This window comes from Curcuma longa, chromosome 15, assembly GCF_044706935.1.
Source record: "Curcuma longa cultivar G26 ecotype Majalengka, Jawa Barat chromosome 15, ITB_CL_G26_1.1, whole genome shotgun sequence".
In the NCBI taxonomy this organism is placed as follows: domain Eukaryota; kingdom Viridiplantae; phylum Streptophyta; class Magnoliopsida; order Zingiberales; family Zingiberaceae; genus Curcuma; species Curcuma longa.
In genome coordinates, this window is record NC_133875.1 from 4,496,860 (window position 1) to 4,511,214 (window position 14,355).

Genomic DNA, 14,355 nt, shown 5'->3' on the forward strand with positions numbered 1-14,355 from the left:
TTAATAATCTATTTCCTAACTTCTAATTACATATGATGATGATGATAATTGATAACACACAAATTGCTTAAATATATTTCCCTTCTGACGGCAAAAAAAAAAGTTACTTAATAGTAATTACAGCGTCAATGCGGGCGGCGAATATGCTGGAGGAGGTCGCAGCCGTCGTCGTGGCCGGCGCCGGCAGCCGTGGAGGAAACCTTCATCCGCATCTCCACCACTTTCTTGTGGGAGTTGGAATGGAGGGCGGGCACGAAGGTGGGGCTGGCCGCCGGCCGGTATTCCGGGAACAGCCGCCCGGTCTTGTAGCGGACGCCGCAGGCGTTGCAGAGCGTCTTCGGCCCCGTCGGCCCAGCTCGCCACTGCGGCGTCTTCTGTATCCCGCAGTGCGCGCATTTCCTCAACCCCGGCGAACCCGATTCCTCCTCTGTCGCGGCCGCCGCGGTGGCCGCCGAGCTCTTTATTATGATCTTTAGCTTCTTCTTCGAAACAGGGGAGGACTCGGACTCGCCGAAGCTCTCGTTTACGGGATGCGAGGGGGGAGAAGGGAGGTAGAAGGCGGCGGGTTGGCGGCGGTGGCGCTTGCTGCGCGCGCGGGCGGGGAACGGCCGGCCGCAGGAGTGCGAAGCCGAAGCCGAAGTCGAAGAGTGAGACGACGACGAAGAAGACGAGTCCCCGCTGCAATTGGCGGCGGGTTCGAGGACGGAGATCGGACTCGAGTCGCGGAAGAAAGCATCGATCTTGGCGACGCTCGGAAGCTCAACGTCGGCCAGAAAGGAATCGCATTCGTCGAGGAATGCCGGCGTCAAGTAATCCAGTTTCTCATCCAACTGAGTAAAACCACAATTAGTACCTCAAATGGCAGATAGAATGGAAGAACTAAGAAGCGTACTTGTTTTTGGTTACTAGAGCACTCAAGGGAGTCGTCTCCGGTGCCTCCGCCGCCGCCTGGAGAGGCGGCCGGAGGAGGAGGAGTTAGGAGAGGGAGAAGGAAAGCCCCTGTTTCATGGCAGGGCTTCTTCACCATTACTAAGGCATTCTCCTCCTCCTCCTCCTCGTTGAGGAAATCGATCAGGTCGTCGATCTCGTAGAAGAGATCGCTCATCTGTTCCTCAGGATTCGTCGCCATGATCTGATGGGTTTGGAATTGTGATTTGGATGAAGAAGCAGAGCTGAGCAGAGGCGAAAGGGGCGAGGGAATTAATAGCTAGTTGCTCGGGGTGTCGGGGACGAAGACGGAGGTTGAAAGATTCGGCGCCGCTGACGTGGAGGTGTTCCATTGCTCCGGACGCGTATGCATTCAATTACTGACAAACACATTTCACCTCCCAAGTAAATAATATTTTAAAATATTATTATTTTTTTAAAAAAATTATCAAACTATTATTATTATTATTTTATCTCTATTCACTTGCATTGTTATTTTATCAAAATAATATCATATGATTTATAAATCATTTTATTGGATAGAAACTTAGTCTACATCAATAATTAATTTTATCTTACTAAATGAGATCAACTATGTGTCATTGAATTCTATTACCTACTATATTATTATTTATATTTAAATAAAATATATTATAATTTTTTATTATTAATTATTTTTTTAATATTTCTTTTCCTTATTTGATGTACATATTTATTATAATTTTATACTGGAATATCTATTATTTTTCTACATACATGTCCATACCATTTCACACCGTCTAACTGGAATATCTATTGTCGATAATTTTGGACATATAATTAAGGTTATCAATGATAATTCTCAACCAAATGTCCCCTTAGAGTTCACTCAATATGTGCAATTCTAATTTTTTCTTTAATATTTTTATTTCTTATTTTATCCATCCTTGTATATCTGCACATCCACTTTAACATCCTTATCTTTACAATTTTTATCTTCTGATTATGTGTTCGAGTTATAATTTAACATTTAACTTAATATAATATAATAGATTTAATCATCACTTTTTATTCGATTATTTTAGAATTTTGATTATTATTTTTTAAAAAATCAATTAATTTGGTTCGATTTCTATTTTAAAATTTTTTATTCGAATAAACTGAATTAACCAAAATAAAAAATAATTTTTAAATTTTTAAATAAGTAATTTATAAATCTTTAATTAATTAATAAATTTTTTATAATATTTAAATAATTCAGTTATTTTAGAATTTCGGTTCAAAACTGAATTATTAAGCCTTTTATCGGTTCGGTTTGTTTGATTTTTATTTAAAAATCAGTCGGTTCGATTTTGATTAATTTGATTTGATTCAATTCGATTTTTATTGAATACTTACCCCTAATCTTATTTATATTCTACGTAACATATCTCTCTTAATTATTTCATTCTTTTTAAAATGATTTTAAATACTTAAAATTTTTAATTACAGATAATTAATCATTTTTTATTAACCATTATCTTATTATATCTAATATTAATTTAAATTTTATATATTCTACTTTTAATCCATCTAACAAATAGTTCAGCCGTGTAATAGAATGTGGTTTCTAAAAATGCAATTTTTTTAATAATAATAATAATAATTATTATAATTGGTTTAATCGATTAAATTTGTACGGTGGGATTTGTGCTTTAGATTTAGAAATTCCAGTAAAATTTAATTAGTTGGAGAGCAGTAGTAGTCAACGATTTGACTTTGGAACTAAAAGTCAATTCGATCAGATTTCCTAATCGCATCCAACGTTCATCTCGTTTACGTATTGTTAGCTGGCTCTTGACATTTATTATTATTATTATTATTTACTGATGGGGTTGAGCATGTCATGTGCAATCCACTGATGGATGATGATGTCTGCCATGTGATGATGGAGGGTGGACAGGGCACAATAATAATACGACTTGGGTCACGTGACCACGTGACATGACAATGCTTATGCATCAAGCCTTAATCACTTTGTTTTGGTGGATCATTAATTCCTTTAAATCTTTTCATTCTACCAAATCAAACATCTCATTTTCTTCTATTATTATTATATTATTATTGTTATTGTTGTTATTTTATTGGCAAGTTTTATTCATAATGGAGCAATAAACTTTGATAGGAATGAGAAATAGTGAAAAAGAAAAAGAAATGACAAAAAATAACCTAATTACTATATGGTCCTACACCCCCTATAGTTTTGGACCTTAGCACAATCTCAACCTTGCTAGCCCTTACAAAGAACTTGACCTTGTCGGAACCTCAACCTTGCCTCGACCTTACTAATCTCGAAGAAACTACGACTTCGCGGTGACCTCAATTCATTTTTAGCATTACGCCTATAGAAGTCATTCACCCTTCTTTTTACTAAAACTTTTACCCCTGAAGTTTATGTATTCAACTCTAAGACATGAAAAAAAGTGTAAAATTTTCTTTTCTTCTCGAAAGAAAAGGTCTCCTTGCTACCGACTCGAAGTTGAATGGGGTGGCATTCGACACATCAAACATGGAGAGCTGTCTTCAATCATTTCTCGATCGATCCACCAACCATTTTGTTGTGCACCACCACATGACAAAATTCTGACTTCAAATTTAATATTACAACAAAAAAGAATAAAATTTCAATATATATATATTCATTTCGCTTCTCAGAGTTTACTCCATGTTATGAAATGCCCCCACAATGATAATGATTTTAAAACTATGAAGGCTAGTTAGATAATTATAAAATTCCAAGGGGGAATCTGAAAACATGAAAATTTCTTATCTAAACCCTAAAACACATGTTTTACAAACAAAGAATAAATAAACAAATACCCAAAGAGAATCTAAGATCCAATCTGATTTTTTTTAATTAACAAAATTGCTTTTATTTATATAATTAAAGAATGAGTTCTATGAAGTGAGAGCCGTCGGTGGCCGACAGAAGACAATGGGAAGGAAGAGTGGAATTATGGAATTATATATTTTGGAGGTGTTGGTGGTGGTGTTGAATGTTTATGTTCCTGATAGAAATTACTGCAAAGTTAAAAATATATTAAAACATTCAACAAATCGATTCACTTTAACTTGTGCTACATTATCTCATATAGGTATTTTTAAAGGTATTTTTAACAAGTCAACTCTGTAGGTACAGGAGAAATGGTTCGTGAATCACTAGAAAAAGAGAAGAGTGAATAACGATTTATAAATAAAAAAATCTTTTTTTCTTGCTAATGTTTTGACAAGAACGTACTAATTAAAATAGAAATAAAATATATAAAATAATACGAGATAAAGAGTTTACTTGGTTACAATCTTCGAGTTGTTAATCCAAGACTATAAACAACACTAGTCAAAATCACCTCGTCGGAAACGATCCAGAGGTAGAAAAACCTCGTACAACGGTTGAGCGTAAAACACTAAAAAACGATTGATAGAAAATGGTTAAAATCAAATGTGTATATTCTTCTTCGAGCTTCAGTCTACCGTTGTGATGGCATGGCATCTTCGAACACTTGGAAGCCTTCCAAGCGCTTGAATTCATCGAATTCAATCCACTCTACAATAGTCCGCTAACGGATCTGGATGACTCCTTATGATCCACGCGCTTAAAAACGATCCGGGCGCTGTGATTTCGCTGACGTGGTTTTCATCCTCATCTATCTCGGCAACGGTTCACGTTGAACTGAAATGGATATCTGGACGTCCGGAATGAATCTGGGGGCATGGACAAGCTCCAGTGCTTGCAGTCCAAGCACCTAGACAAGCTCCAATTCAATGTTGACCATTTTCTTCCTCCGTTTTACCTTGGTCGTCTTGTATAGTTTTCCTTCCAACTTTTTGTCCTTCGAATGCACCGAGCCCTTCCAACTCGCTCCCGTGCATCCTTTTCGCTCCGCCAGAATACTCTTCCACAGCTTCTCGTACTTCGAATGCACCAAACTTATTGACTCTTTTCACGTATCATCCTTCTTACTCGCTTGCGTCTTCTGCCAAAGATTGTCATCTGGATTTCGTATATTCTCCTAAATCCCTGTACACTTAAACATACATATCAAATATAACTAGGATCTAATTTCAAACTTATTTAACCACACATCAAACAACTTTAACCCAGAGGTACTAACAAGCCCTTGCATAATAGTCAAGGTCATTTAGGTCAATTTTGGCACAACTTTAACCTTTCCTTTCCCCTTACTTCAGCATCACTATTAGGGCACAGCAGGGAGAAGAAGAAGGTGTTGTACTCCTTGTATTTTGTTTCATCTATCTACATGACAACTTCCACCATTCATACGATATATAAAATACAATAATGAAAAAAAAAAGTTCATCTTTGATGCAATAATGTTGATGTCGAAGGGTTAGGGGCAATCGACAAGTGAGTTGTGCGGTGGGGACGACAAGATATAGGGTGTTGATTGGAGGAAGGAAAGGGATCCGGCGAGTCAGTCCAAGGTATTCCGGCGACGACTAAAATGATATACAAGATAGCCAAAGTCTCATCCACAGGCTTTAAAGATATACACATAACACATAATTTTATGAACTTAAGCTAGTGATGAAATGACTAAATTGAAATAATGATATCATCTATCAAAAAAAGGCCAATAATAGATTCAAGTATATATGTTTATGATAATAAAATAAATTAACTAATTTGAATATCATATTGACTTAACCTGAATAGATATGTCAGTGGTTGGATGATGAATTTATGTAAGTTGCAAATGGACATCAAATATTCACCAGGAAATCCATAACCAACTAATCAATCCAAAATCACAAACAAAGAATTTTGATTGGATTTAATGAATTACAACTATACTTTTGTTGTATAAGAATTATCCACACAAGTGTGTCATGAAATTTATACAAATTCTTCCATGTCTTTGTTCCTCTCTCTCTCTCTCACATAATAGAGAATTCAATGTTAAGTATACTAAAATTAATTAGGTGAAGATTAGGAGACAATTGTACAACATTTTGATTGGTTTGATTACCACCAACTAAAGCAACAATTGCATTGAGCCCTTCACAGTTTGATAGTATATATATCAAGGGGTTGCATTAGGGTTTATAATTTTCATCATTAAGTTAAACTGGGTACCTGGTTTGCTACTTGGTTTGGGCCATTTTGCATTTTCTGGCACCTGTATGCACTTGTAGCCCTGCTCCTTGTATAATCTCATAGCAGCCAGGTTGTTTACGTCGCAATGCAATGCCATAGAACGACATCCCCAACTCCAGGCTCGGGCCTCTGCGTTGGCTATGAGCATCTTGGCAATCCCCTTTCCTCTGTGTGCCTTCCTAACCGCAAGGTTTGATATGTAAGCTATTCTTGTTCTATGAAGAACTAAGGAAATGCTCAGTATCCTCCAACAGGTAGGGTGCCAATATGGATTAAGAATAATGCAAGATTAGCTTCAAATTCAATACAAATACACTCTCAACAGTTAACATCATTTCAAGTAAATACTATGCGATATAATTATGGTCTTGCATTGATGTTCAAGGCTATTAGAATCAATGCATTGTCAATGAACTTGAGCATTCTACATTATATGGTTGTGGTTCAATCATCTTATGCAACAGTCAAACACAAATCTATACGAAATGCAAGACTATTAATAACTTAAGCAGTTCACACCATGTTATTTTGGTTTGAACATCTTATTGAGCTATGTCATGACAAACTAATGCACGTCTGTCTGTAAAGCAAGGCTACTATATCATAAAAATATCCTGAATTTATTCAGATTAAATATGTTGCTAATGAACTTATGCATTTTACATTGTGGTTTGGCCGACTTGTTGGGAAGGCTTATGACACACAAATGACAAATCCATTTATAATGCAAGATGAGCAAGTATAATCAAACTGTAGTGAATCTGATTGGATAGTGCAATGAAGGTATATGCAGATATTGATGATTACAAACCAAAATTACCTTCTTTGTAGAAGTGGACCTTTCCGAGGAAGGAACTCAGCCATTGTATCAACTGTAAGAATTCCAGCTACACATCCTTTCTTAATGCTGCCGATATCTTCTAGTTCAACATCATCCTTCCAAATAAATGAGCTATTGTTCACTGGACTACCAGTAACAGCAACAAGACACGTCCATATACTGCCTAGAGGAACTGGGAACCCGGAAAGCAACCTTACAAAGCGGTTGATCCTGAGAAGAAGATTGATCGGGAACCTACAATTTGGAAAGAAACAACTACAATGAGTATCTGCCACTCCCCAATAATCCTCCGGCACCGCATCTCGAACCATGATGCCGGACCAGATAGTCGGGAACAAGTCGACTGCTTGACTAGCCCTGCAAGTTCCTATACCCATGTGGATATATGAGTATATTTAAACATTTATAAATATTAAAAAAAAAGTGACAAAGGAAAAAAAATCTGTATAATGCTGAACTAGAGAGCAACAGATGAACCAAATCACTCACAAGGTAATCAGACTAAAGCCCGACAACAGGCTTAACTAAAATCTAGCTTAAAAAGAGTTCACGCCTGGGAGAGTTTCTGAATTCAAGTTTGAGTTTTAGTCAAGCAACGACTTAAATCAAGTTCCTACTTGGTAACTACTATGCTCGAGCATTTCATAACACCTTCTCAAACCCATCACATTAAGCTAATTAAACAAGTTGAACTCAAATTGATTGAAATATGAATGTGCCAAAACCTCAACTTGTTTTAAAAATAAATTATTGCAATCCATGGTTATGTAACTAGTTGCCTAATTTATTGCTAAGCTTCATATAACATACAATTTTTCAGCAGCACTAGTCCAAAGAAACTTGAAATGGAAGCCGGTGAAGATAGCAATGATTGATGAGCAAGTGAGTTTGGAAAACAAAGACAGATCTTCATTGACATAGATGTGCCTCCACATGCATACAAAAATATGTCCCAAGTACTGCCCCTTCACTATTTTTTCCAAATATTTGGTGATTCATTGTGGAATAAGTACATTGCTAATAAATAAATAAATATTTCATTTAGCTAGGAACCTAGAAAGTAGGTCAGATCACAAAAATTATTATATCTTATGAAAATGAGGCAATATTTTAGGGGGAAGGGGGAATCAAAAAGTTAGTTTCAAGAACTTAGTCTTTACAAAAACTGAGGCTAAGTAAGTTTATTTATTTAGTTTTCATAAATAGTCAAATAATAAAAGCTTTCCCAAATGAATGAGAAGATAAAAGTATACTACAATGCAATCTTTTAGGACCACAATTACTTGTTGGTCAAGAGCATCTACCTTGTGAGTAATTCCTTTTGAGTTCTCATCCAAGAGTTAACTATGCAATGCAGACATTAGGCTAATTTCAGTGAATTACTATATCTTGAATTAATTGAGAACAATTTCAAACCAACTTTCACAGCCTATTTCTAGAATAAAAGATTGGGCAATAAGGATATCTGTGACTATCCTCTCAAAGAAGCAAAAGTCCACATTTTAACCACCCTCCAAAAGGCCAAGGAAGAATATAAAGACTTGTATGGTGTTGCCTATATCAGAAGAAAGTAAAGGAAAAGCAAAATCATTCATGGACACCATATATTGTTCCACCACCACAAGAAAGTGGAGAATCTAGTTCCTAAGAAACAACAACTTAATGCAAAGGGAACAATATCAATACTACTAACTCAAAGCAACTGTTTACAATTTGTCACTTCTCCCACATACCAAAGAAGAATTCGAAAGCCTTATGTATCTAGAATTGCACGCCGATGCAAGAACATAAGCTTCAGATACAAACCAATCATATTTTCCGCAATAAAGGCAAATGATAAATGTCAACAAATTTGAACAAACGAGAGATTAAATAACAAGCACAAATTAAGCAAGAAAATCAACTAAAGTGGTGAAATGAGCACTTTTTTTTATCAAGCTAACAAGAACACATCCCCAATCGCAGGGTCACACTAGTTCGATCGACAACAACGATTCCGTTACGACAGGAAATAGAACCGAGTATTCGATCAAGATAATCCGCTCAAAAACTAATATTCATGCGAAAATGATACCTGTTGCGGTGGAGCGATCAGCCCTAGGAGGGAAGAACGCGAGCGCCTTGTGGCTCGGCAGAGGAAACGAGGAGGAAATAATGGGAGACGAAGAGAAGGAGGGCAACCCCAGGGAGGTCGTCATTGCCTGCATCGCACTGCCGATATCAATCCCTTCTCCGGCGGCCTCCGCCGTCGCTCTACGGATAAGAGAGGAACGATCAAACGGGTATCAATTTGTCGTATTGGAACAAAAAAAAAAAAATCTTTAGAGGTGTGAATTGGATTGGGCCGGGTCCTGTGACAATGACGGCCCAATTTTAATCGGGCCGCGTCGGTTGTGGCTGGCCCAGCCCAGCACGTGTGCCTTCTTGCAAAACAAAAATAACTTGTTTTATTTTTAAAATATTTTTTCTAGAAAGGAAAATAATTTTTTATTCATAAGAAGTTTAAATTCTTTTAATACTTTTATTAATACATATCTCACAGCTAAAAGAGGGAAAACTAATTGATTTCCCTATGAAAGTTTACCTTTAAAGTCATTGTAAATTATTTTTCGCGAAACAAATAGACCTTGCTATCATTTAAGAACATGATTATTGAACTTTAACAGCAAAAGAAATTCCAGGACACTGAAACAAAATATGAGACCTCATCCCGTCCAGAAAGGCTTCAGTATCTGATCGGACCATTCAAGCTACCTGATGCAAACTGCAATTTCAAGGAAACAGAAAACTTCAACAATTTGCATAGGAAAAACCAGGCCAGTTTTCGAAATACTGAAGAAAACAATAGCATTTGAAGCTGGACCTGTCTCACAATAGGATTCAATGTAGTGTTGAATTCATGAGTCATTCCTTCCCAGACAACCTTTCCTTCGTAAAGAAATAGCAATCTGCCAAATGCATGTACAAGTTATTCGACGTGGAGGTGAAATGAAACAACAAAAGAAAGGATGCAAGGGAGCAAATACCTATCGACGGCCCTTCTTATTGTGCTGTGTTGATGCGTTACAACCACATAAGATGCTACCTTTCCCGTATGTCCGTGGGAATCTTGCCCCGTGCTGTGCACTGAACGTATTAGATCTTCGACAACAGTCGATGCAATTGGATCGAGCCCTGCAGTAGGTTCATCATACAAAAGCACCTAAAAAGACAGGGTTGCATTAAATATAGCTTGATGATGATGATGAAGCTCTAAAGAAATGGATTGGATGTTTGAAAAACTTGTTTGATATGTTTTAGCTATAAATTAAATCTAGGAGGAAGTAGCTCAGAGTTGCATCTATTAGCGTCCATAAATTACCTCCATTTTGGATAAAGATAAACAATAAGCATCTTGCTTACCTCTGGTTCTATTATCTCCTTTGTTTCATCAAAAATAATTGATCGAGCCAAGGCTACACGCTTTTTCATGCCTCCAGAGAGTTCAGAAGGCATACGGTCTTCTACACCCTGCCGAAATTCACTTAAGTATACCAACACAATAATCTAATTGTTCTAGTCTTTGCGTCTATAGAAAAAATCAACAACTACACAACAATTAGTCAATTAAAAAAAATACAGATCTAACAGACATTTTGACATTATATAGTTGAAAGAAGATGTACATGAATAGTTGAATAAAGTATTTTGGTAGTTTCAATTATCTACAAAAACAATAATATACATGGAGGGAAAGAAACTCTTGTTGGAGAAGCTCAGGAGACTACTAGTAATATCCAAAATGCAAAGTTACCTTCAGACCAACTGCTGCCAAAGTCTTTGTCACAAGGTTCGATATCTGATCCACTGGCATGCATGAGTTCTCATATCTAACATATTTAATGCGTATAAGAAAGGGCCAATGTGGATCCAATATTATGGGTAGAATGTTTAAGAAATGGAAACTCCTTACAGTAGAAAACCGACGTTTTCACGTACTGTGAGGGAATCAAAAAGTGCTGCACTCTGGAAAACCTGTACCAGTAAAGTTAAGAAAATTAGTTTATCCAATCAATTGCATAAGTTAGAAAGCAACAAGGCATACACAATGATCAACTTAAGTTTTCTCAAATATCTTCCAGAGGTACAAATGCAGTAAAAGAAAAGTAATTCTTTGATGATTTATATAATTACTCATCTACAATGTAAGTATTGCATCGTTCATCAGCCAAATGGAACAATGAAATAAGGATAAACTTCCACTCAAGTAAGTTATGGTTCAAATTTCAGATATACAGACAGTTTCTCAAATTTCTTGATCAGATCAAGTTTGGTTAAGTAACTCAAAATGGTACAATTAGGCACAATAGCTTTGTAAGTAATATTTTATGAGGTCATTTTCTGGTGATCTTTACTGGCTAAACCATTAACCTTTGTGTTATAAAATGCCGAGACCTAGTCTTAGATATGGCAAAAATTAGAAAAAGAAGCTGAATTAAATTTTATTTAGAATAGACTCCCTGGAATTAGTGATCCAAGGATTTGAGACCAATGAGGTTTCAGATTCCGTTAGTTAATTAATTTGAATCTAATAACATAGCCTCAAAAAGAAAAGTTTTTTTGTTCAAAAATAATCAATGTTAAAAGGTGTGTCATTGTCAAACTAAAACCATTTTTGATTGTCTTGTCAATTTTTTTTATTTGTTTTGGTTTCAATGTGAATGGCATAAATCTGAATAAATTTTGTGAAATAATAAAGTTCAGCAGAAACAAATCACATGCAATCCCTCCTTCAGAACCATTTCACATCCCTGATTGATGGAATAGGAACTCCTATGAGACTGCTCATTAGCTGATTAACTAATCCTTTGTATCTTCTATGCAAATTAAATTATCAATCAATAAAGACTTGGATATTTAGCAAGCAATTGTTGTTTAATTTATATCTCGCCCAGACCTGATCAATACATATAGCCTTCCGAATCCTTTGAAAAGTTAATCACTACGAGTAGACAACAAATCACATAAAGGGAGTTACCAGGCCAATCCGAAGACCTGATATCTCTTCGTCACTGACCAATCCATGTCTCTGTTTCCCACAAATAAAGACTTCTCCCTGCACATCATTACAGAACTAATCCGTAAAATAACAAATACAACCAACTTACATTTTAACACGTGGAGCACCCAAAACAACCAACAAAACAGCTTCTTTGACCAATCAAAGTTGAGAAACTAAAAAAACAGATAAAAGAAAATAAATAGCTGATACCTTGTCAGGTGCTAAAAGACCAGCCATGATCTTCAGAATTGTTGATTTGCCAGTTCCTGATGGCCCAATTATCCCAACAGCTTCTCCATGTCTAATCTGAAAGAGTAAAAAAATAACAACAACTACGGTTCAAGAAGTGTTCGTAATATATATATATATATATATATATATATTATATTTCCACCCAAACAAACTCTGGAAGACAGTATAAGTTCCATTTTCAGTATATTATCAAATGAGATACAAATTTGATAAAACAAATGAAGCAAAATACTAGGTGATCATAAGAACTTCTGGAAACTTATAAACTAAATTTAAATTTATAATACCAGTTGATATTGGTAAAAACCATTTGCATTGAACATTAAGGTATACTCAGAGATGGAATGCAGCACATTAAGAAGGTAATTTTACCTTGAAGCTAACTCCTTCTAGTATTTGTTTATCGCCAAAAGATTTATGAACATCTCTGCACTCAATGAGGACATTGGATTCTTCAATTCCCTGTTTATCCATTCCTAACTTCTCTGATAATGATGAAGTCTGACATGAAAATCATGTGACTGATCAGAATACTTGAAGTTGAGGCTAGCATCTATTTAACAGCATAAGCACTATAGAATATTTCCATCACAAGTTTAAGATTTTACATTTTCGTACACCAACTAGATATGCAACAAAATATCCAAACTTGGAAATCTAGTTTATTGACACAAATATTGCTATTAAATATGAAGATTCCAGTTTCAGAGTCCAAAAGTTGACAAGCTCTACCTTTGTTCCCAAAAAAAGTATCTAGAATCAGAAAGAATAAATAGATAAGCTTTATACTGACATTTCAAACATTATATACTTCAGATATTTTAATTTTTAAGAAGAAAGTCTACAAATCCTATTTTCTTAACTCATCTTATTGCTCAATATATTAACTTTTGTGCATCCCCCCTACTGTATAAATTTCTCTGTACTGTTATCCCTAGTGCTATGCGCTATGACAATTTCAAGTTTAACAAGCAAGGATAGCATCCTTAATTGGTATTTACTACTTCGAGACAGTAATATTAGACCCAGGATGATGTTTCAATAACATAGACTAGCATGAAAATGCTATTATACAATAATGAAGACACAAATAGCCAAATAGGTATGCCTATCATACAATGACTCTATGTCAGATGTATTAATATTTTAAGTGAATGTTTTTGCTAATTATTTATTATTTTGCATCATTTAATCATCATTGTCAAGTGGTGTTTGTCCCAATTATTTGGGTTCAGCAATATGAATCTTTTCCCTCCATTGAGCTCTATCTTTCATCATTTAATTTTGCTCCAAAGGGCATGGGTAATTACTTCTAGGTTCGTCATTTTGGCAAACTAGCTAAAAAAAATTTTTAACAAAATTTTTAATCATAAGACGAGGGCAACTTTCATGTAAAGTTCTGCATCGTTAATCAATGAAATTCTCTTATTGGCAAGATGTCTCCTTTATTGCTCGATACCCAATTTCCAAAGAGAAGAATTCGATCTAGAAACTTGTTATTCATCCCAAAACAACAAATAGCAAAATAAGAAGAAAAAAAACAACTAATGGATGCGACTGATTTAGATTGACGAACTCACGGAGCTTTCAGTGGCCGGATGGCCGTTCCTCGAATTCGTTGTAGGAGCGCTGCAAGCGCAGGCGATCCGCCTACGATCCTTCCACAAAGCGCCGGACAACCTCGTCCGGGCGCAAACAGATCTCTGCCGCCCCACCGACAGCAGCGGAGCCCATGAGCTAGCCGAAGCGACGGTGGAGCTCGACATGGCCGAATCCGATCTGGGAATCGAAGAGGAGATGAGATCCTTACAGTAAAGCCATTGCCGGTCGGTGGCAGGCGGGGTCGGTGGATTGGGGGGTTTTGAGGCCCACGTTTGCCGACGCCGCAATGGGAAAGACGAAAGGGAAGAACTGCGACGAAGAGAAGGAAGGCGGACGGTCCAGATTGAAGACCCGTTGCTTTAAGAGCCGTGACGCGTTGATGTTCGATGGAAACAAAGACGATGAAGTATATCTAATTTCTAAAATATCTTTCCCATCTATTTCATACTAAATTAAAATAAAAAATTTAATTTTTTTATTTAAATTGAATTCAATTGAATCTAATAAAAAATAATTACTATTTCATCAAAATATTTCATATAAAAATATTATTAAATT

The 14,355-nt window shown here is 36.1% G+C and overlaps 3 protein-coding genes across 4 annotated transcripts; all 3 read right to left on the bottom strand.

Moving 5' to 3' along the window:
* Positions 1-125: 125 nt before the first annotated feature.
* Positions 126-1,152, bottom strand: LOC141845762 (GATA transcription factor 11-like). The gene is made up of 2 exons (XM_074733761.1): positions 893-1,152; positions 126-830 (listed from the first exon to the last, which is right to left on the bottom strand). The coding sequence occupies exons 1-2, from the start codon at positions 1,127-1,129 to the stop codon at positions 126-128; spliced, it is 942 nt and encodes a 313-aa protein (XP_074589862.1). The 5' UTR covers positions 1,130-1,152.
* A 4,565-nt stretch (positions 1,153-5,717) lies between these two features.
* LOC141846587 (GCN5-related N-acetyltransferase 4, chloroplastic-like) lies at positions 5,718-9,168 on the bottom strand. 2 transcript variants are annotated; one of them, XM_074734623.1, is made up of 4 exons: positions 8,977-9,168; positions 7,100-7,269; positions 6,882-6,997; positions 5,718-6,276 (listed from the first exon to the last, which is right to left on the bottom strand). In XM_074734623.1, exons 1-4 carry the CDS (start codon positions 9,107-9,109, stop codon positions 5,988-5,990), a joined length of 708 nt encoding a protein of 235 aa, XP_074590724.1. In that variant the 5' UTR covers positions 9,110-9,168; the 3' UTR covers positions 5,718-5,987. The 2 variants fall into 2 exon arrangements, with proteins under 2 accessions (XP_074590724.1, XP_074590723.1); XM_074734622.1 differs by having other exon boundaries at positions 6,882-7,269.
* Positions 9,169-9,445: 277 nt separating this feature from the next.
* LOC141846357 (protein TRIGALACTOSYLDIACYLGLYCEROL 3, chloroplastic) lies at positions 9,446-14,111 on the bottom strand. The gene is made up of 10 exons (XM_074734378.1): positions 13,776-14,111; positions 12,568-12,696; positions 12,154-12,249; positions 11,920-11,997; positions 10,855-10,916; positions 10,696-10,771; positions 10,305-10,412; positions 9,929-10,104; positions 9,766-9,850; positions 9,446-9,666 (listed from the first exon to the last, which is right to left on the bottom strand). Exons 1-10 carry the CDS (start codon positions 13,959-13,961, stop codon positions 9,628-9,630), a joined length of 1,035 nt encoding a protein of 344 aa, XP_074590479.1. The 5' UTR covers positions 13,962-14,111; the 3' UTR covers positions 9,446-9,627.
* Between the last annotated feature and the right edge of the window lie 244 nt (positions 14,112-14,355).

Coding starts and splice junctions, on each gene's coding strand:
- LOC141845762 (XM_074733761.1), bottom strand. CDS start 1,129: ATGGCGACGAATCCTGAGGAACAGATGAGCGATCTCTTCTACGAGATC. Junction 831..892: donor GCTCTAGTAACCAAAAACAA/GTACGCTTCTTA, acceptor GGTTTTACTCAG/TTGGATGAGAAACTGGATTA.
- LOC141846587 (XM_074734622.1), bottom strand. CDS start 9,109: ATGCAGGCAATGACGACCTCCCTGGGGTTGCCCTCCTTCTCTTCGTCT. Junction 7,270..8,976: donor TGATCGCTCCACCGCAACAG/GTATCATTTTCG, acceptor ACATGGGTATAG/GAACTTGCAGGGCTAGTCAA. Junction 6,277..6,881: donor GGTCCACTTCTACAAAGAAG/GTAATTTTGGTT, acceptor AGTTCTTCATAG/AACAAGAATAGCTTACATAT.
- LOC141846357 (XM_074734378.1), bottom strand. CDS start 13,961: ATGTCGAGCTCCACCGTCGCTTCGGCTAGCTCATGGGCTCCGCTGCTG. Junction 10,772..10,854: donor GAAAACGTCGGTTTTCTACT/GTAAGGAGTTTC, acceptor TAAATATGTTAG/ATATGAGAACTCATGCATGC. Junction 9,851..9,928: donor ATAAGAAGGGCCGTCGATAG/GTATTTGCTCCC, acceptor TGCATTTGGCAG/ATTGCTATTTCTTTACGAAG.